General features: G+C 42.9%; 2 protein-coding genes and 1 long non-coding RNA gene across 7 annotated transcripts in view; 2 read left to right on the top strand and 1 right to left on the bottom strand.

The window, feature by feature from the left end:
• ELOC (elongin C) overlaps positions 1-22,584 on the bottom strand; it is a 198,999-nt gene that overhangs the window by 12,819 nt on the left and 163,596 nt on the right. Inside the window, exon 1 of one of the 5 annotated variants that reach the window (XM_059672876.1) lies at positions 14,216-14,348. The exons of 1 other annotated variant lie outside the window; for it this stretch is intronic. The gene's annotated coding sequence lies outside the window, so the exon portion shown is untranslated. Of the gene's footprint in view, positions 1-9,673; positions 9,692-14,215; positions 14,349-22,584 lie in introns of those variants that run through there. 3 more of the 5 variants (XM_059672875.1, XM_059672878.1, XM_059672880.1) reach the window with 3 other exon arrangements.
• LOC132220015 (uncharacterized) lies at positions 9,988-13,426 on the top strand. Its single transcript, XR_009449663.1, has 2 exons — positions 9,988-10,385; positions 11,693-13,426. It is a non-coding gene; the product is annotated as an uncharacterized LOC132220015 (long non-coding RNA).
• Positions 14,466-21,377, top strand: TMEM70 (transmembrane protein 70). Its single transcript, XM_059672871.1, has 3 exons — positions 14,466-14,762; positions 16,124-16,229; positions 20,845-21,377. Exons 1-3 carry the CDS (start codon positions 14,568-14,570, stop codon positions 21,300-21,302), a joined length of 759 nt encoding a protein of 252 aa, XP_059528854.1. The 5' UTR covers positions 14,466-14,567; the 3' UTR covers positions 21,303-21,377.

The raw sequence follows: 22,584 nt of genomic DNA, 5'->3' as shown, positions 1-22,584 counted from the left end.
ATAAGGCAAAAGCAAGTGGTCGAGAAGCAGTGGGCTGAATGTCTAGGCAGCAGACAGCTTCTGAACAAAGGCCTGACTGAGATATCATTGTGCTCTTAGAGTATTACATATAACATTACTCTTTTATAATTTATAATATTTTGGTAACAAATAGAAATTCCAGGTGAACCTAGGGCCTACAATGAAATTAGTTTTGAATCTAGTATCCTTGAACACTGAAAATCCCATCCTATTTCTGATTTGAAATGTTATCTTTTCATATACCATATTGCGACATGGATATCCAGATTATATTGTTCCATCAACGCTGTTTGTACCTGACCAATATAGCCCATTTTTAAAATTATAATAGCCTGATAAACATGTTTTGATCAATGGTTGGGCAATCCCCTTTTTGTTATTACACATTTATTGTTAGGTCTATTTTTCAGTATAGTTTCTATTATGAATGGGATCCATTTCCCTATTATATTTTTGGAAAGGCTATTGCTGATGTTTTAAAGAAAAGCCTAAATTCATTCAGTTGATCTTGTATCCCAACATCTTTGCAGAACTGTTCTAATAGTTTTTCAGTTAATTTGCTTGGATTATTTAAGTAGCAATTTAAATATTATAGCAACAGCTACAAATAAGTCTACTGTTTATGTATTTTTTCCTTTTCCTTTTTTACACTGGATATTTACTTGGAAAAAATGTTGGATGTCTGATATCACTCTCAAAATAAACTGTAGGTTAAAATACCAAATGTAAGAACACCACTCTGGAAAAATAGCTGCAAAAACAAATGGACCTGTGAAAAAATGCTCCATCTCCATGGTAAGCAGTAAAATGCAAATTTAAAGTACTCAAATTTGCTAAGTATAAGTGTTGGAGAGGGGAGAAGTGGGTGATACCAAATAAACGACACACTAATTTTGGAAGACAGCAGCAGAATCGTCCATCAGGAGGGTAGCAATTCTTCCTGGTATCTACTTTAGAGAAACCCAGCATCCTGTGTATAGGCTCTTTATTGTAATACTAGAGGCCTGGTGCATGAAATTCATGCGTGGGTATGGTCCCTAGGCCTGGCCTGCGATCATCTTCCCCAGCTGGCCCCACCTCCTGCCCTGCCCCCCCCCCCCCCCCCCCCCCCCCCCCGGTTTCCAGCTTGCCATTGGGCGATTAGAGCCTGCGGGAGGGACGGAGAGGTTGGCTGTTCCTGCTGCTTGCCGGCCCCACCCCCGCTGCAGGTCCTCTGTGTGTGAGGCAACAGGTGGGGCGGGGGCCTTGGCCTGGCACCACCTGTGTCTCCTGCCACCCAGCCCTGGGTCCCATTCGCCATCGGGCGATGGGAGCCTGCCAGCCAGGAAAAGGGACCAAAAGGTGGTCAGTGCGCCTCCTAGTGACTGGTTGAGTGGTCATTCTGGTCATTCCACCCTTAGGGTCAATTCTGCATATTACCCTTTTATTACATAGGATGTATACAAAGGAAAAACTGAAAATACCCTTACAGGTTCACCAATTAAGGAATGAGCTAAATAAAAACAGTGTATCTATACTTATAAAATACTAGAGGCCCAGTACACGAAAATTAGTGCACTGGGGGGGGGGGGGGAATCCCCTCAGCCCAGCCTGCACCCTCTCGCAGTCCAGGACCCCTCAGGGGATGTACACCTGCCGCTTAGGCCCACTCCCTGGGGGATCAGGCCTAAGATGGCAGTCAGACAGAGCCCTCAGGGGATGTCTGACTGACAGCTTAGCCCCGTTCCCCAGGGGAGCAAGCCTAAGCTGCAGTTGGACATCCTTACCACTACTGTGGAGGTGGGAGAGGTTCCCACCACCACAGCTGCCCTTGCAGCCATCAGCCCAGCTTGTGGCTGAGTGGAGCTCCCCCTGTGGGAGCGCACTGACCACCAGGGGGCAGCTCCTGCATTGAGTGTCTGCCCCCTGTTGGTCAGTGTGCATCATAACGACTGGTCGTTCTGCTGTAACAGTTGTTTAGGCTTTTTTTAATATAGATTAGTTTCAGATGTACAGCATAGTGGTTAGACAATCATATACTTTACAAAGTGTTCCTCCTGTATTTCCAGTACTCACCTGGCACCATACAGTTATTACAACATTACTGACATTTCCTATGCTTTACTTTATTTCCCCATGCCAAGATAAACTGTTTATTTTTTAAAAGCAGATTAGAATAAGTACAGTTTGATGCCATTATGTAAAATAAGTGTCTTCCTCTTGCCTATTAATCTCATTTTCTGCAGATAAATGCATAAAAATACATGTTCGAAAATTTAAATAACTAGAAAACAGATTTAAAACTGATTTTTAAAAAGCAACAAATAAGTGTATAGAACCAAGCAGTGCATGAAGGGAACAATGGTCAGTCAACTTGATGATTATTAACTATGTGTAATACGATTAATTTGGAAAACAAAGTAAATAACACTGACCAAAAATTATCTAATGTTCAGGCCTATTTGAAGAGGCTTGACAAAGACATGAGAATATCCTGCCGAGAATGAGCTTATGGTGTTAATGAATTAATGTCTCTGAGGATGAGTTAAAATATTCATTCTGGCCATTAAACTTATGACAATGCTTCCATATTTAACTCTTAGGCAGACAGTCTTAATGCTTTTAGCAAACGGTACCCTTTCTCATCTTCTCCCCCACGGTGGAATTTATAGTTTTCTTCACTATTAGACAGAAATATTTCACAGCTGCCTTTTTAGTGTGTCTTTTTAGATATATTTGTCACCCTAACTAGCTATGGAAACATAAGGCAGGGAGGCTCTTTCTTTATGACCCACACACCCAGCACACAATGGTAATTAAGTGGTCATGTTAACAGAGTAAAGCCGTATACAATAATGTCCCCGCCACAGACATAGATAGTATTATCCTGAGTGTTCCAACAAAATAGTTATTCAATGGCACTATGCTTTTGACCAAATTCATGTTTTTCCTTGATGTTGGCCTTGAAAAACTTGGAACTTTCAGACAACCAAAATAAAAATTGTTCTTTCTGGGAACATCTATTTAAGTTTACTGAAATATTTTGGTTTATACCGAGGGAAGGAAGTGACTAAGGAAGGAGACAATATTCTATCTTTCACAATAGAATTAAGTCAATATGAATTCTAATTCTTTTTTTTTTTAAAAATATATTTGTATTGATTTCAGAGAGGAAGGGAGAGGGGGAGGGAGATAGAAACATCAATGATGAGAGAATCACCGATCTGCTTCCTGCATGTCCCACCAAGGGATCAAGCCCCCAACCAGGGCATGTGCACTGACAGGGAATCAAACCGCATCCTCTCTCTACTACAAATGCCTGGAACTCCCAATTTCCCATCTTTCTTAAGGAGAGAGGCTCCCACACAGCACAGAACTTTCTGGCTCCAGCCTTGTGTTTCCACTGAGTCTATTTCACCCCTGGAAACTACCTAATCTCCCTGAGAGAATGATCTCCAAATTCCTTTGTTTTGGTTTGAAAGGTATGAACAAGTATTCCCACTATATAGTATATACTTAAGTATAGATTCTTGCATTATAAAATGATTTAAAAATATTTTTTATTGATTTCAGAGAGGAAGGGAGAGAGAGAGAGAGATAGAAACATCAATGATGAGAGAGAATCATTGATCAGCTGCCTCCTGCACACTCCCTACTGGGGATCAAGCCCGCAACCTGGGCATGTGCCCTTGACCAGAATCAAACTTGGGACCCTTCAGTTCGCAGGCTGACACTCTATCTACTGAGCCAAACTGGCTAGGGCATGACAAGATCAATCTTTACTTTAACAGAGCTTATAGTCTTTTTGCATCTAAGATAAGGTATCATTAAAATGTCAGGATAACTTATAACTTCCCTTTTTTCTGGACCCGCTCAGGGCACAACCAAATGCCCTGGGTGCCAGGACAGATATCACAAACTCCTTCACAGTTATTATTATCTTTATCGTGTTAATTGTTGATTTAACTATCCTGCACCCACCTAAGTAAAAGAAGTGTCTATCACAGTGATGGCGAACCTGACACGCGTGTCAGAGGTGACACGCGAACTCATTTGGTTGATTTTTCTTTGTTAAATGGCATTTAAATATATAAAATAAATATCAAAAATATAAGTTTGTTTTACTATGGTTGCAAATATCAAAAAATTTCTATATGTGACACAGCACCAGAGTTAAGTTAGGGTTTTTCAAAATGCTGACATGCCGAGCTCAAAAGGTTCGCCATCACTGGTCTATCATTTTATTCTTTATCCAGCCCCAGAGGACCGCCCCCACTGTCTCCCCATCTCTAATCTATCACCAATGGATTTCATGTAATCCACATCCATCTCCTCCTTTGATTGCAAGGTTTAAAAAATAGATGAAAAAACCGCCATTCTCTGGAGCATTATCCCAATACGTTAAGATTTTGCTTCCCAGAAATTGTCAACAGTTTGGCTCAAATAACTCACAAAAATTCTTTACAGGTTTGAATGTTCTTATATTAACCATATATATATATATATATACTAGAGGCCCGGTGCACAAAAATTTGTGCACTCTGGGGGGGGGGGGTCCCTCAGCCCGGCCTGTGCCCTCTCGCAGTCTGGGACCCCTCCAGAGATAACGACCTGCTGGCTTAGGCCTGCTCCCGGGTGGTAGAGGGCAGGCCCAATCCCTAGGTGCAGCCCCTGGTCGGGCTCAGAGCAGGGCCGATTGGGGAGTTGGGGCGCCGCCCCGTCATGCACAGAGCAGGGCAGATTGGGAGGTTGTGATGCTATCCTCAGTCATGCTCAGGGTAGGGCCGATTGGGGGGGTTGGGGCACCGTCCCCTGTCACACTCAAGGCAGGGTCGATGGGGAGGTTGCGGCGCCACCCCCTGTCACGCACAGAGCAGGGCCAATCGGGGTTGGGGCGCTGCCCCCGTCACACACAGAACAGGGCCCATCAGGGGGTTGGGGCACCGCCCTCTATCACCCACAGAGCAGGGCCGATCAGGGGGTTGGGGCACCGCCACTCTCACACTCAGGGCAGGGCCGATGGGGAGGTTATGGCTCTACCCCGTAACACACAGACCAGGGCCCGTGGGGGGGGGGGGTGGTTGAGGAGCTCCCCCCTATCAGGCACAGAGCAGGGCTGCTCAGGGGGTTTGGGCGCTGCCACCTGTCACACTGATCCTGGTGCCGGAAGGCATATTACCCTTTTACTATATAGGGTAGAGGCCGGGTGCATGGGTGGGGCCGGCTGGTTTTCCCTGAAGGGTGTCCTGGATCAGGGTGGGGGTCCCCACTGGGGTGCCTGGCCAGTCTGGGTAAGGGGCTGAGGGCTGTTTTCAGGCTGGGAGTGACTGAAGTTCCCAACCGCTCCTTTTTTTCTTTTTCTTTTTTTTATTCTGGGCCAGCTTTACCTTGAGGCTTGGTTCCAGCTCTTAGGCCTCCGCGGCTGAAAGTAGGTTTCTGGCCTTTGCTTACAATGTTGTGAATCTGCTGGCTGAAGTCTGGTGGTATTTGTTACAATGTTTCTTAAACTGCCTGCTCAGAGGCCTGCAGCCGCAGTCACTGAGGCAAGCAAGCCCCATGTTAGTTTCAAGCTGCCTGGCTGCCAACCGCCATCTTGGCTGACAGTTAATTTGCATATCTCGATGATTAGCCAATGAAAAGGGTAGCGGTCGTACGCCAATTACCATGTTTCTCTTTTATTAGTGTAGAAGATATATATATGCGTGTGTACACACACACACACACACACACACACAAAAAGAAAAAACAAAACACTATATGTATATATTTAGAATGGTCGATAATTATATGTTTTCTTATATTTATTTGCTCATCCCACATCTCATTGTCCTTATATCCCTAACTCCTGCCCTCCACCAAATCCAATTTTCTGCCTAACACAGGTCTCAACTAAAGAGACAACCATTTTGGCTGGTCTTAACTTTAAATTCATGCCTATACGTTAAATAGGAACTTGACATTGTATTGATCCTAGAAAAATGGATTTTCTACTCTGAGAAAATTTACAGCTTCCTCAAAATCTCCAACACCCATCTCCTCCCTGGCCTGACCACTTGTTTCTTCAAGAAAATGGAAATAGCCCTGGTCGGTGTGGCTCAGTAGGTTGGAGTGTCAGTGCTCCAAAAGGTGGCAGGTTCCATTCCTGCTCAGAGCACATACCTAGGTTGCATGTTTAATCCCGGTTGGGGTGAGTGTAGGAGGCAACCGACATATCTCTCTAACATCTCTCTAACATCTCTCTCTAACATCTCTCTCTCTCTCTCTCTCTCTCCCTCCCTCCCTCTCTCTCTCCCTCCCTCCCTGTGAAAAAAAACAAACACAGCAAAAAACGGAAACAATCACTTCAATTGCCCTGTCTTTCCCCCTTCATCCTACCTGCATGTATACACCATATAGTCTGTCTACCCTTCTGTTTCAAAAATTAAATAGAAACCATCCTTCTATCCAAGACCAACCTTTCCACTTGAGCACATACATCTATCCAGGGCTTGTGGTTATCATTACTTTCATGAATACATGAAAATGCTGTAACATCATCACCACCATCCACTTCTTAACCTACTCTAATCACTTTTGGCCCACTAGTTCATTCAAAGGGCTCTTATCAAATTTCAACTACTTTATTTGGTCACATGATGAATATATAATCCTCATCCTCTGAAGCAGGGCTTACAGTTGACTGCTGCCTCCTTCCTGAAACATTTCCTTCCCCTAGTGTCACAGACACCACATTTTTTTTGTTTCCATCACGGCTGGCTCTTCTGACTGGAGTGCTCCCACACATCGGCCCTCTTCTCCACTAACTCTCCACTCAGTGTCCTCCCGGCAGCCCAAAGATTTAAATATCACCTATAAAATCTGACTCCCAGATTATCTCCCTAGCCAGACATCTTCCCTGAGAAACAACTGTGGAAATCCAACTTGGCTACTGCACATATTCTGAGCTGTATACTAGATCAAACTCAGATCTCGATTTATTCCTCAGAAACCAGTGCATCCACCCCAGCCCTCATTTCAGTAAATGGCACTACTGTTCACCCAGATGCTTGGGCAAAACAGTTGATTTCTCAAAAAAAAAAATTGGGGTGGGGGGGTTCTAGACACGAAGGCAAGACCATTTGGCTCTATCTTAAAATTATATTCCAAATCAAACTACTTCTCACTAACTACAATTCTACATCTCTAGGTCAAGCCACCACTTCTCAACTGGACTACTGTTAGGGGCAAAAATAGAAGATTGGGGACAAGCTATGGTTATGGGAAATATTAACCATGCTCTGTTAACCATGATTGCCTTGTGTTGGTTAGAGAAAGGACATTCTGACCTGGCTGGGAGTTGTGCCACCAGGATCTGGGAGTCAACCTTGGAACCATTCTCATTCGAGGATTGCCTATTATCATGGAAAGATTAACAACTTTGTTGCCCAAACAAGGAGTCCCACCCCAGCCTCCTACTTCCCCATATAATCCTTGTCCTACCCTATATAAGCAGCTGTCTTTGGGGGCGCTGCAGAGCAGATTTTTGTGGATGACCTGCTGTTCTCCCATACTGCCGGCAGTACTGGAATAAACACTCACATATGATTCAATCCCATCTCTGCTTAGACTCAAGTAGTGACAGGCAGTACAGACCCACTGATTGTCCGGTTACACTAACACAAACCTCCTTAGGAGTTGGTTTCCTCACTTTCCTCCAATCTGGTCTATTCTCCACCCAAAAACCAGTCATCAAAAGCATAAATCAGATGTTCCTTCCCTGTACAAAATCCTCTCTCATTACAAAATCCAGTTTCTCATTACAAACAGAAAAATGAGTATCAAGCTCCATCTTATTTAGTCCTTATTAATCACTCTGACCTCATTTCCCATCACTATACACCAGCCACACTGGCATCCTTGGAATTATAACAGGCCAAGCTCATCCCTTCCTTAAGGTCTTTGCTTTTGCAGTTACTGCTATCTTAAATTTCTTTCCTCATATCCTCCTCATCATTGAGGTCTTCATGCAAAACATCGACTCCTCAGACAGGTAGATCTTCTTTGTTCACTTCCCTATCAAAATTAGACACCCTCACTAGTCACTCTATCTTGATCTAACTCTGATCCTGCTATATTTTCTTCACATTTATCACCACCTGAAACTACTGTATACCTACTTATTGTATATCCTCTTTCTTTTTTAAAAAAAATATCTTATTGACTTCAGAGAGGAAGGGAGAGGGAGAGAGAGAAGCAATGATGATGGCGGATCATGGATCGGCTGCCTCCTGCACGTCCCCCACTGGGGACTCAGCCGGCAACCAACGCACGTGCCCTGACTGGGAATCCAACCATGACCAGCTGACATTCAACCACTGAGCAACACCAGCGGGCTGGGCTGGGCTTTTTCTGACCTTATGGACAGTAAGCATTTAGCACAGGTTAGCTAAAATTCATTAAACACGTATCAGTGTAACTGCAAAGACTTTCCAGTTTACTTTCTAGTACTGAAAAATCGACCCCCAAACCTCAAACAGCACTTTATAAGACGTAAACTAATACTACTTTAGAACTTGATATATAAGGTGATTCTAACTTCTGATCACAAGTTATTGCCTAATTATATTAAAAAACTACCATAGAGTCATGAAACTGGCATACTCAATTTGAAATAAATTTACATATATATATATATATATATATATATATATATATATATATATATATATATATACATACACAATACATATTTGTTGGAGTGGTAGATAATAAGTCTCATACATAAGGAAAAAAGGGTAATCATTTACGAATTAAGTATGAACCCCAAATCGCTGGCAATAACCGATAATATCCCCGATGACTGGATCATAGCCGTTGCCTTGCCATTATCATCTCCGGAACGAATGACTCCACGTGTAAACTGCGACGTTTCAGCATCATGAATCAGACAACGTAAAGGAGGTTAGAGAATTATCGTTTTAGTCCACCAAACAGAAAAGGAAAACAACTACTGGGGGGATTGAAGAGCAAATCTGGCAGTTTGAAAATAACTAGTTATTTCGGTGGTTTTCTCCTCTGAAGGCGACGAGGAACAGAAATACTGGCAGTAGTGACACGAACACCACAGCTCTAGGTTACTAACGAGGTTTTCGTTTCATGGGAGAAACTCCATGGCCACTGGACCTGACAAGAGACGCCTCCTTCCAGACACGACGGGGAGGGAGAGAGATGCGCGACAGCCTCAAGCCACCGCGTCGGGCCGAAGTCCGCCGGTAAGCTGCCCGGAAGGGAAACTTCTCGGGGTCCCGCAGCCGGGAAGAGCGAGGGCCTCTCCCCGGGGTAGGGACTGCCTCCCAGAAAAGGGCGACTCTCGGCGCACTCGGGGAACGCACACACAAAAAGCGACCGAGCTGCCGGATTCCACGTTCCCCGCGCTCAGCCCCGTCCCCCCGGCCGCCGCCCCACCTCCGCCTTTTTTCCGAGCCCACCGGACGGCGCCGGGAGAGGGCCCGCCGCCCTCTTCTCCCCTCCCCCAAACCAGGGGCAGAGGAGGCCCCGGGAGGTCGGGAGCTTCCGTCCTTCCCCGCCCAAATGGGAAGAGGTGGGCAGCGGGGCAGCGAGCGCGCCCGGTCCGAGCCCCCCTCGCTCTCCACGCGGACCTGCATCTTCGTTCCCTCCCCACAGCCCGACTCACTCGTCAGTCCCGCAGCCACCGCAGCCACCGCAGCCACCGCGCCGGGTCCCGCGCACCTCCACAGCCCCCACGCCAGGGCCACCCCCCCACCCCCACAAGCCTGCCGCCGTGGGTTCCGGGGCACTTGGAGGAATCACTTCCGCTGGGTCACCGACGCTCTGTACCACGCGCGGGAGATTAGTATCCGGCGAGGCGGGGAGGGCGCGGCCTATTTTCGGCCACAGCGCCCCCTTCCCTTCTCCCAGTATCACTGGCAAATCTCAACCAATCCGATACCAGGTCTCCCGGTTCCCAGCATGCAGCGCCGACCCTGTCCCATTTTCCGCAGGGATCGTGTTCTCAGAGCCGCGCACCACACTGCATCCTGGGATTTGTAGTTTCTCCGGCGAGTCGGTCGGTGTTTGGTTGAGGCAGCAGCGCGTCCTGGGACTTGTAGTTTCTCACGCCGGCTCTTAAGATTTGGGCGATTTTAGAGCTTGTCCCTGCCTCTCGTTTTGGGGGTACGCCTGGAGGCCGGAGACTGCAGAGGAAAGATCGAAAGGTGCGAGTGTGGTTTCGAAGCTGACAAGATCGTGTTCTTTAGGAAGCAACATCTGTCTTTTGTGTCCTTTTGTGAGAAATTGCGGTGCGCGTTGAAGAGCATCTCAACTGCTCGCGCAATCGGCTGGCCTCATTTCCTCCCTTCCCGGTACGGGTCACTGTTTTCCGAAAAGTAAGCACATTTCCCCCCGCCCGCCACCCCGTCCCCACCCAGCGCCGGGGTTGCTCAGCGCGTCTAGATTCTGAGATCATTCACAGAAAGTCCAGGCGTCTGCCTGCCGCCAGTACTCCGTTCTGAGACCTTCTTTGTCGCTCCACGCCCCCTCTCTTGCTCTCGGGTTCCCTTGCTCTCTCTAGACGCGCCCATCCTTTTTACTTGCTGCCTGTGGTCAACATCAGGCACCCTTCCGGAAAGGCTGAAACAGCTAAATATTCACCCCCTGCGTACAGGACCGTGGCACGTAGGGCCAAGCAGCTCACCATTGCAAGTTGCTCAACTAGGCGCTGTTGTGTAACAACGTCCCTAAACCGAAAGAGACGATCCAAAGTTTGTTGACCTAATTAATGACTTGCGTGCGGGAAGACATTTTTAGTTAATTTGGCAGGTAAACTGTATTGCTTTTTACAGAAAGGCTGCCCTGGGTTAACTTGTCAAACAAAGCCTTTGCAAACATCGTGAAAGTTCGTTGGCGGTGATGGTATTCAGAGTTCGGTGGGGAGGAGACGCAGTGCCGTGAGAAGAGGAGGCTGTGGGCCCATTTTCAATCAGATCTTTCCTCCGTTTCCTTCTGAAGTGTCCTTTTCTCGCCTATCTTGCCTTTTTCCCTCACTGCATTATGGAATGATAGAATTTTCCAGGTGAGGATACGGAGGCTAGCTAAAGCCAGATTGAAGGCTAGAATCTAGTCCAGGGCTTTTTTCTTCTTTTGTGCAAAATTAAATTAAAAAATTTTATTTATGTAATCAATACAATACATGCTTATTATAAAAAATGCAGAAATCGCAGATGTTTTGTTTTTTCCATGAGCGTTTACATAGATAGACCATGCACTTGATTTTTTCTGAGGTGTAGCTTGTATTGTTGACAGGAAGCCACTGCCAGGATAGAATAAGAGAGACAGAATGGTTTCTTGTAGGCAAAGGTGTCAGACATGGGTGCGTTTGGTCTCTCTATGAGTTTAATTTGTATGCAGAACATATACAAAAAAGTTAGATAGACTCAGAGGAAGGAACAGTGAGAATTGGTAAAAGGAATATCAAAAACAAAATATGCATGTGACACCATCTTGCTGGCAGAAAGTAGCAAAGATCTGAAATGATTTTTGATAAAAGTGAAAGAAGAAAGTGCCAAAGCTGGATTGCATTTGAACAACGGAGAAGGCAAAAATCATAACCACAGAAGAAATACACAACTTTCACATAGACATTGAAATTGTTTAAAATTTTGTTTAACCCTGGTTCTCTCATCAATTCAAATAGAGCCTGCAACCAAGAAATCAAGACCAGGCTGAAACTTGGAAGGGCAGCAGAGGAAGAATTTGGAAAGACCACCAATAGCCAAGATGTGTGATTAGAATCCAAGCCTGAGATCACCCACACCCTTGTATTCCCAGTTCCTATGTATGGATGTGAAGATGGCTGACAGGAAAAAGGCTGATATGAAATACGGTGTTGGAGGAGCGCTTGATGGATACCATGAATTGCCAGAAAGATGAACAGGTAGATCCTAGAGAAAATTAACCCTGAAACATTACTGGAGGCAAATGACAAAACTGAACCTGTCTTATTTTGGGCACATCATGAGAAGGCAGGGTTCTTTGAAAAAGATAATAATGCTGGGAAAATAGAAGGCTGCAGGAAAAGAGGAAGACCAGCTATGAGATGGATTGGTTCCATAAAAGAAGCCACAGGCTGACTCTGCAGGAGGTGAGCAGGGCTGTTGGGGACAGGACATTGTGGATGTCACTCTCATGGGACCGACAGGAGCCAGAGCTGCCTCAGTGGCAGGTAACACACACTGTACATATGGGGTTCTGTACACTGTTTCCTTTCCAACTTAACAAACCTCAAAAACTCAAACGTCCGTAACCAAAACCTCCACAGCATCATTTAAAATGTCAGTGTAGAATTACATTGCATAAATGCACCATGATTTACTTATTTCCTTAATACCGCCTGTTTACCTTCTTTCCATTTTAAATCACTTTAAGTAATGCTGTGTTCAGTATCTCTGCAGAAATCTTTGGCCATGTTTCTGATTATTTCTTTAGAATATGAACATTTTAAAAGATTTTGATAATCTGTTGACAAATTTTTTTTTCTAGAAAGATCCAGTATATGATTTAAATCAGTAATGTATAAAGAAGTATGTAGGGTTCTTATAAATATACTAGCTTTACCAATATTTTTTTCCATCATGCCATTCTGATCTTAAGCTCACCTTAAAGGATGGGAAGGATATTGGTGAATGGGGAGGAAAGACAGCTAAAAAACCAAAAATTACATACAGTAATGATGGCCAGTCTGAAAGTGACAGCCATTTTCAATTTTTCCATCAGCCTCTATTTTTAAGGGGAACCTCTGAGGTGATATGAACAAGGAATCAAAGCTTCTTTCTTAAATAGCAAAAAAAAAAAAAAAAATTAAATATCATTCAAGTAGTTTACATTCAACAAATGTCTCTAAATTACTAGACTTGGGAAATTTATTTTAACAATGCATAACAATTCCCTATAATTTTATAGCACAGTCTTCAGAATATGATTTCATTTTAGCTATTTAGAAACCTTGAGAAGTAGACCAAATTTTTACTTACTGACTATATTTGTAGGATGAAGCTAAGCTTAACAGGAGATAAAAATGCAGGTTTCCTCAGCATATTGTTCAAGTAATGGAAGAGAAGGCTATTAGACTGAGATGACTCTGGTACTTGGTAGCCTAGTAGGGAAACCAAAACCTAAGCCAGAGTCAATTCCTGTAAATGCTTCAACAAGGATAAGACCAACCACCAATTATAAACAGCCGACTAAGTTTTCCCAAATAACGCAACTGCTCAACTTACGGCCAATCAAATAATTGTTTGCTTTGCCTGTGCATGTTGTCTGTAAAAGCCTTGCCTTTAGCTCTGGTCAGTTGAGCTTTCCTAGCCACTTCCAGTTTGGTACTGCCTGATTTGAATAAATTTTTGCTCAAATAAACTCAAAATTCTTAATATGCCTCAGTTTATCTTTTTAACAATATTAAAGAAAAAGTTAAATATGTATCAGTAAAATAATGGGTAAATGATGATGTTTGCCTACTAATTACACTGATTAGAAGAGTTTTTACAATGTAAGTGGGTAACTTTCAGAATGAAATTATTCATAAAGAAGTAGTGTAATTTCATCCTTCTGGGTACCCAGAAAAAGTGGACAGGAGTTGCCACGGTGATATTATTTTAGACTATTAGCTTGTTCTCCTCTTATGCAAATCGCATGCTGAGTCAAAACCAGTTTCCAACTAGTAAACGAAAGTGTGCTTTTACTAGTTGGCTGCTCATCCTTCCAGACTGAGCTGAACGTGATGCTTCTGTGAGGCCAGATTAAGCATGAGGTGGTATGGCCTTTTGTGAACTGGGCTATTTAATTACTTTTTAGCTTATTTATAAGTGTTTCCTTCACTACATGAGCACTGTGGATTCCCAATTATATCCAGTATCCTTGAATCCTCTGCGCCTAACAATCCTAATAGACGCTGAAGCACTTTAACAAGTAGGGAATGAGTGTTTACCTGGAGGTGAATGATTCCGCAAGACAAATTTAACAAGTATGAACATTCTATGAAACGAGGTCCATTTACTTCCTAGCAATCCACTGGTTGCATTAAGTTACCACTCATTTCGTTCAAATCCTATAGTGTTACTGCTCCTCTGGGTCAACAGGCTAGCTAGATAGAATCACTTTCCGCAAAGAAAACAGTGTTTTGGGCCTAGAAAATGACGCCCACGAGAATGAAAGATTTAACCTTGGCTTCCAGGCTTTGTCCTTCGCGCGTGGTTCTCCCCAGTCCTTCCTTCTCTGTCGTGCGGGGCGCCAGGCTCTGGGACGCGGAAGCCCCGCGCGCAGCTGGGCGTTTGCGGGTTGCGGCAGCTAGCGGCCGGTGTCGCGGCGTTATAGCTCCGCGGACAGGGAACGCGCGCTACCCGGGGGAAGGTTTCCGGCGGACCGCATATTCGGCGCACGTGCGGCGGCCAATCCGGGCCGGTGGGCTCCAGGGGGCGGGGCCAGCGTGACCGTTCGGGGCCGCCGTCCGTGAGGAGCCGGCCTTCGGGGTTCCCGGCGCGCGGCGCGGCCCGTCGCCACTCCTCACGTGCGGGATGCTGCTTTTGGCGTTGGGCGGCCCATTGACGGCCGGACGGCGGCTCTGCGGGCAGAGAGCGACGCCGTGGGCGGCCATCGCGTTCCGAGGCCTCAGGGCGGCCGTCTCGCGGGGGGCCTCCGGCACCTCCTCGGGGCCGGTCGGCGGCGGGAGCGCTGGGCGGTGGCCTTTCCGGCGTCCCGCGCCAGCGCAGGTCGGCGGCGGAGGGCTTGCGGGCCGGAGTAAGGGAGGGAAATGGGCGCCGCGTCCTACCTGGGGAGCCCGGCTCTCAGACGGCTTCTCCCCACGCCGGCCCGTGGCTGTGGTGCGGCCGGAGCCCTCTGCGGGCCGGTCTCGGCCCGGGAACAGCCCGTGCGCCCGGGCACCACGGCTCCCGCGGGGCTCGGCGCATCCTTTGGGGAGGGGTTCTTCTCTGCGTGGGTCCGAGCACTTTACAGCAGTTTGCCCTTTCTGCAGAAGCTCAGACGGGTTAATTTGCAACACATATCCATGCAAATTATATCCCGAATTACGAACTTGCATAACCTGACTTGGAGTTGTTTTTTTAAAAAATATATATTTTATTGATTTTAGAGAGAGGGAGAGGGATATAGAGATAGAAACATCGATTGGCTGCCTCCTGCACTCCCTCCACTCGGCGTCCAGCCTGCAATCCCGGGATGTGCCCTGACCGGGAATCGAACCGTGACCTTCCGGTTCATAGGTCCGTGCACAATCACTGAGCCACACCCGTGGGGCTGAGTTCGGGTTTTTTTATTTGGTGGCTCTATTTTTAGGCATTCGTTTGCTCCCTGGAAAAAGGGGGATGGAGATGCTAATCCTCTCATTTTAATCTGAGTTGTCTTCTGATCCTGCCCAGTGAAATACCAGGATTAGCAGACGTGGTTGAAATTGGAAACTAATTATATTTCAGCAGAAAGGACTTGGACATGCCTTTTGAAGTCTGTGTGCTGTGAAATTCATTTTCCGATGCTCCGGGGACTCCTGTTCCCATGAAATTTGATGTTGGGTTTCAAGTATGGTTTCCTTAAAAGGAGCTAGGGATGCCAGGGGATAGATCCAGGGCCTTCAACACTTACTCTTTTGTTTTGTTTTGTACTAGCTATAGTATAAATATTTTAGAAGTAATAAAAACATTCTGGAATTTACACAATCTGATTTTTCAGTGTTTTACTTACATCAATAAAATTTTTGTTTTTGAAGAGCAAAATGCATGTAACTCTGACAATCAGACGAGGGTGATGTTCTCATAAACAGTGGAATAGAAGAAACTATTCCAGTGAAGTTTTTATATGTTCCAGGTCAGACTACTTAAAAAGCTTGAAGCTGGGACGCAAACCTAGGCCTTCAAATTCCAACTAACATGGGTCTACTTATGACGGGACTTAGGAAAGCCATTCTATTAGCAAGTTTGGCATCTTTAGCTCTAGATTATTTGGGAGAGTTCCTTACATCACCTCATGTGACAAGTTCTCTTCATTATCTTAATTTTTTTAAATTTAAAAGTTCTAAATACAATTAATTATCTACTTATAAAGGTCTCTGTTTCAATAGATACCCATTTGTTGGGAAAGATGTGTTCGATGCTTATACAAACAAGTTGAAAAATCAGAAGACGGAAGACTGATTTATACTGGGAATTTGGCCCGAACAGTATTTGGTGGGTAATCAGAAATGATGGTATTGTCTTTTCCTTTTAATTGTTAAAAAAAAAAAAAATGCTCTTAGTATGTGCTACTTTAGCACCTCTTAATTGCAAGACAAGGACATATTAAACTATAATTTTTTTTCTTGTGGTTTGTTGATAGAAGATTTAGAGGTTGAGACCTTTGCATATTTAGGTTTAAATAGATTTTTGAAGTATGTTATGCCTTTTGATCTTATGGCTAGGTACTAAAGCTTTTTTCCTTTGGTCACCTCTTGGGATGTTTAACAACAAAACAGCAAAAAGTGTATATTCAGGTAACGTTTGAATATACAGAAAAAAAGAAAATACCTCTGAAGAGATTATTTTTTTTGGAATAAACATTTCATATATTTTAAAATTTGGCAGTCAAAATGAGCATGTAATACTTTTTTACATTTTTCTTAGGTCATCTTAGAACTTTCAACAAACATGCTTATTGTGGCTTTTCCAGGTGGTAGAGAATTATGGAGAAGGAAAAGATGGTGTGCTAAATTGCTGCAAATTTAAAACTCTTTCCTTAGATCATAATTTAGAATTTGGTATGGAACAATTTAGTAGGGAAGATCAGGAGAACTTAGGTATCTCATTATATAATCTTTAAAAAAGGTATAACCTGAACTATATGGAGGATTGTTTTTATAACCAAGTCCGACATTAGATTTCAACACTCATATTTGCATTTGTGTTTTTGATCATGCTGGTATCAATCAATCATTAAAATTTACTCTGGAAATCTGTGTTCTCTAGTGTTTGACATTAAAATAGAGTGCATTTAAAGTACATTTTTAGCTATTTAAAACTTTAGGAGTAAGGACAGGTTATTATCGCTATTGAGTGAAGTCCTGAAGTTATTCTAATAATTTAGAAATTTCTTCAGAAGTCAATCCATGACTACGCCATTGAGCCTGTGCCGTGTCACATTTCTGGCCTGGGATACCGGGATTGATGCCACTGAGTTGTGTTAACAGTGATCCCCATCATAACCTTCCTCTGAACAGACACTGTTCCTGCAAATGCAGGAAAGTCATCAATTTATCTAATGTTCCCACTTGAATCCATTCTAGAAAGACGAGAATATTAATAGGAATTAATTTTGGTGTGAGTAGGATGTAATATTTGTCTAAGAGGAAATCTATCCAGGGTATTCAAAGTTCTAGAATTGTAACTTGTAGAGGAATTTAATATTCGATTTCTTTCAGTATTATGAAAATAGAAAGTCACTCCACTTATCAGGGATTAATATTTTTTTATGTGGAAACAGGGAGAAACATTTTTTCTATGTAAAATTAAGAGACATTAAGATATAGATGCACCATTCTTGAAGGTTCTTTAACTACCAAATGGGTCCTAGTTTAAAGACATTTGCAGACATTTTGTTAATTCAGCAATAAGTAATTATGTCATAGTATTCTCATTTAAGATGAGTAGACTTTAAACATGAGGAGGTGTGAAAGAAAGGCATCCCAGGCATGGAAGTAGTATGAGCAAAGGAAGATGGGAAAGCCTAGAATGTTTGTTTTTTTATTTTTAGAGAGAGGGAAAGACAAATTTATCGATGTAAGAGAAACACATTGATTGGTTGCCTACTGCATGCCCCTGACCAGGGCCTGGGCTGGGGAGGAGCCAGTAACTGAGGTATGTGCCCTCGACTGGAATCAAACCTGGGACCCTTTGGTCCATAGGCTGACGCTCTATCCACCGAGCCAGACCGGCAAACGGCTAGGGCTATGTTTATTTCTTTTTGAAAATTTTTTAAGAGTTTATTTGAGCCAAACTGATGACAAATACCATGGAGCAAGGCCTCAAATGCTCTTAGAATATGTTTAAAAAATAGTAATTACTTCAATCCAGGCAAAATAAAGTATATGTGTATATTAGTTTTCTAGGGCTCTTGTAATAAATTTCCAGGAACTTGGTGGCTTAAAACAACGGAAATTTATTCTCACAGTTTTGGAGGCTGGAAGTCTGAAGTCAAGGTGTGGACAGGACATGCTCTCTCTGAAGGCTCTGGGGAAGAATTCTTCCTTGCCTCTTCCAGCTTCTGGTAGCTCTCAGCACTACTTTCGTAGCTGCGTAACTCATCTCTGCGTTCCGCTTCACAGGGCTTTCTCTGTGTCTGTCCTGCCTATCCTTATAAGGATACCGCCATTGGAGTTAGGGCCCACCCTAATCCAGTATGATCTCATCTCAATATTTATTCGTCTGCACAGACCCTATTTCCAAATAAGTTGACATTCTAAGATTCAGGGTGGACATAACTTTTGGGGGATGCTATTCAACCCACTACACTGTGACAATGGGGAAAAAAGGTAGTTGGAAGGGCTGACGAGGCTTTAATATAGGAGGCAACTTGGTCCACATTGTGTCCCATGTGTACCAGTGTCATGGCGACTACTGTGAGAGGAAGGAATTATTTTTAAATTACCGATACGAGCCTTCAACCAACAGTAATGGATTAGAGTGTCTGCGCTGTCCAACAGCATCTGCTGTCAAACTTTCGGTTTTTGCCAGTTTAGGGGGGAAATGGCATCTCATTGTGGTTTTTATTGCATGTTTCATATGATTGAGGTTTGGCACCATTTAATCTGTTTAAAGGACCATGTGCATTTTTGTTTCAATGAACTGCTTGTACTTCCTGCATGTTTGTACAGTGTTGGTTTTTTTCTTCTCATATACTAGAAACATTTTATATAGTGGGAGTGTTAACTGCATAGAAGTTGCAAATATTTTTCTCATTTGTCTATACTTGTTTATGGTGTTCATATCTATGTACATTTTAATGTGTTCAGATTTACCAGCCTTTCCCCCTGATTGCTTCAGTATTTTGAGTCATAATTATAGAAAAGTTTTCATATTAGATTACAAAGGATTTCATGGATGTTTTCTTCCTATACCTCTATGATTTTATTTTTTTATATTTAAATCTCAGAATTATTTGGAATTTTCCTGATATATGGTATGAGGGATGGATTGAATTTTATCTTTTTCTGTATGGCTATCCAGCTGTCCCAATACCACTTTTGCCCATTTATTTTATTTTATTATTATTTTTTTAATATATTTTATTGATTTTTTACAGAGAGGAAGGGAGAGGGATAGAGAATTAGAAACATCGATGAGAGAGAAACACCGATCAGCTGCCTCCTGTATACTGCCCACTGGGGATGTGCCCGCAACCGAGGTACATGCCCTTGACTGGAATCAAACCTGGGACCCTTGAGTCTGCAGGCCGACACTCTATCCACTGAGCCAAACTGGTTAGGCTTGCCCATTTATTTTAGATTAATCTTTATTCTGTACTAAATATACATATACTATAAAGTTTATTTCTTGATTTTTCATTTTGTTCCATTGATCAGTCTGCTTTTTTATGCATCAGCACCATGCTTTTTTTTTTTTTTTTTTTTTTTTACTCCTCACCTGAGGATATGTTTATTGATTTTTTTTTTTTTTTTAGATAGAGAGAAAGGGAGAAAGACGCGTGCGCCACACACACACACACACACACACACATCAATGTGAGAGAGAAACATCGGTTGGTTGCCTCTCAAACGTACCCCAACCAGAGACCAAACTCAACCTAGGTGTGTGCTCTGACAGGGGATGGAACCCTGGACCTTTCAGTGTACAGGACAACACGCCAATCAACTGAGTTACACCAGCCAGGGCAGTATCATGCTATCTTAATTATAGTCTTATGTTTCAATATCTAACATTCCCCTCCACTTTTATTTTTGTTTTTCTAAATTCACTTTATAATCAGTTTGTCTAAGGTATCCACTTGTCTATTTTCCAAACAGATGGTATTTTATTGGGATTATGTTAAAAGTATACATGCAAAGAAATTTACATTTAAAGTCATTTGTTTACTTATTGTGGTAAAACACATAACAAAATTTATCACTTTAACTATTGTTAATTATACAGTTCAGAAGTCATTGATGTTGAATCTTTCTAATATGATATGTTGAATACCTTTCCCATATATTTCTATCCACTGGTATTATTTTTATTTTTGGTAATTTGTTGTTTTAAGCTTGGGTTTTTAGCTAGATAAAGTTAGCCCCCTGTTTGAAGAATTTATATTATGTATGTGCAGGTGCTTGTTAATAGAGAGTTTTATTTGATAATGTGCTGACTGAATTGATGGTTATAGTATTCATAAGGATCTTTGAGTGTTGTTAAATCTTTTATTGGGGAACTGAGGTAGAGGCCAGTTAATCCTAAAGCACATTTCCCATCTGGAGAGGCAGTGCGCTGGAATGGCCAATGGCCTGGACTTGAGTCACATGGCCTGGGTTTGAATCCCAGCACTGCAAGCTATGTGACATTGAACAAGGGCCTCATTTTTCCCATTTCAAATGATCTCATGTTAATATTTGTGCATGTGTGTTATAGGGCTGTCTATAGATTTCATGAATAAAATATGTAGAATGCTTCAGACAGAACTTGGAATGTTACAACACTTATGTGTTTTGTTTTAATGATGATATAGTAAGAAGAAATGTGGGAAATTAATTGGATAGGTTGATTGTTTTATAAAATTTAAAAGTATTAATCCTCTCCCTTTTTTTTTTTTCCTGTTTAGGTGTGAAATGTTTCTCTTATTCTACAAGTGTGATCAGCCTTACATTTCTACCATACATTTTTGCCCAAAATAATGTTGTATTTGGAAGTCTGCCTTTGCAAATCTTATTTTATGGCATCATAGGAAGCTTTACAGTGATCACTCCAGTCCTGCTTCACTTAGTTACAAAAGGCTATGTCATTCGGTTGTACCATGAGGCCACGACAGATACTTACAAAGCCATTACTTACAATGTTTTGCTTTCAGAAACCAGTACTGTGTTTCAACAGAATGACGTGAAGATTCCAAGCAGCACACATCCGTTTACCACATTTTATGCTAAAACAAAATCACTGTTAGTTAATCCAGGTCTTTTTCCAAACCCCAAAGACTATGACCATCTAATGGGTTATGACAAACCATTCACTTTTGATATGGAAGAAACCAGTGAAAAGAAACAGCTTGAAGATGAGAAATGAGTCTGTTGTTTTTATGTTTGTGCTTAAATGTGATTTATTTTCCTGTGTTTAATAATAAAATTGCCTTTACTTTTATTTTCTGTTGCTGTTAAAAAATTGAAACTGTAACAGACAACGTTTGATTAATTTTCAGATAATTATATTCCTTTATAATAACAAGCTATGCGTGAAAAACAAAACGCAATATTCCACCATTTGTGTTTTAAAAAAGGTGTGAAAATACATGCACATGCTGGCGTATGCATGGATAATGAGTAAGTGTGGTTGTCTTTCAGCTGGGAATTGGATATCAGGCACATAGGGGGGTTATTTTTCCTTTGTGTTTGGATTTTTTTTAAGTATAGATACAATCTTTTCTCACATTAAAAACTATTTTAAAAAATTCACATATTCTGGAAAGCAGTGTCAATCTGCTTCCTTTGGTCACAGCTTGTTGCCTCGGTTCTCTGACAGGGCTGCCTGTGGGGAAATGGTGCCCTCAGCAGTCTCTTCTGTGGTCCCTCATGCACTCCTCCCTTGGTGCATCCTATCAGTAGGAAAAGAACTTGCACTAAGGTGGATAGTATGCTTCGTAAATAGCGATCTCTGCTAACTTACTAAGTATTTGCATTTTAAGATTTTACCTCTAACTGTAAAACAAAAGTTGGTTCCTGTGAAGGATTTTCAGCCAGGAGCAAAAGAGCTCACACCTTTTAGATCTGTAGATACTTAAGTGCCTAGTGTATGCTAGGTATTGTGCTAATTGCCAGGGTCACAGTTAACAAAACACCTAGACTGCATGGAGCTACCTAATGTCTCACTGCCTGCCAAGATGGTGAGGCTAATCTTCACGCCTGGCCTCTATAAGGGAGGTTGATGGGGAAGCAGCAGGGTCATCACTAGTTCATAGGGATGATAAGTCTGAAACTGCTAGCTTACAGCTTTAGATAGAAAAGAGCTCATTTTTGTGACACCCAGAGCCTGCCTTCTGCTAGGTCCTAGGATCTGCCAGCTTGCCTAGCAGAGAGCGGGCTCTAGGGTCTCAGAAAGATAAGCTGGTTACGTCTCTTCACAAGTTGGGTTTCTGCCTGCCTGTTCTGCCCTGGGTTACTTAGGTATATTGTTGTTGCTGTCTTAGCAGTTAATGTGATGTATATCTTTTTGTTGTTAATCCTCACCCAAGGATATTTTTCCATTGCTTTTAGAGTGGAAGGAAGGGAGGAGGGAGCAGGGGAGAGAGAAACTTTGATGTGAGAAACATTGGCTGCCTCTAGCATGTCTCCTACTGGGGATCAAGCCTGCA

The sequence above is a fragment of the Myotis daubentonii genome, chromosome 17, assembly GCF_963259705.1.
Source record: "Myotis daubentonii chromosome 17, mMyoDau2.1, whole genome shotgun sequence".
NCBI classification, from domain to species: domain Eukaryota; kingdom Metazoa; phylum Chordata; class Mammalia; order Chiroptera; family Vespertilionidae; genus Myotis; species Myotis daubentonii.
The sequence above is the reverse complement of the archived record's forward strand: the minus strand, read 5'-3'. Positions and strand labels throughout refer to the sequence as shown.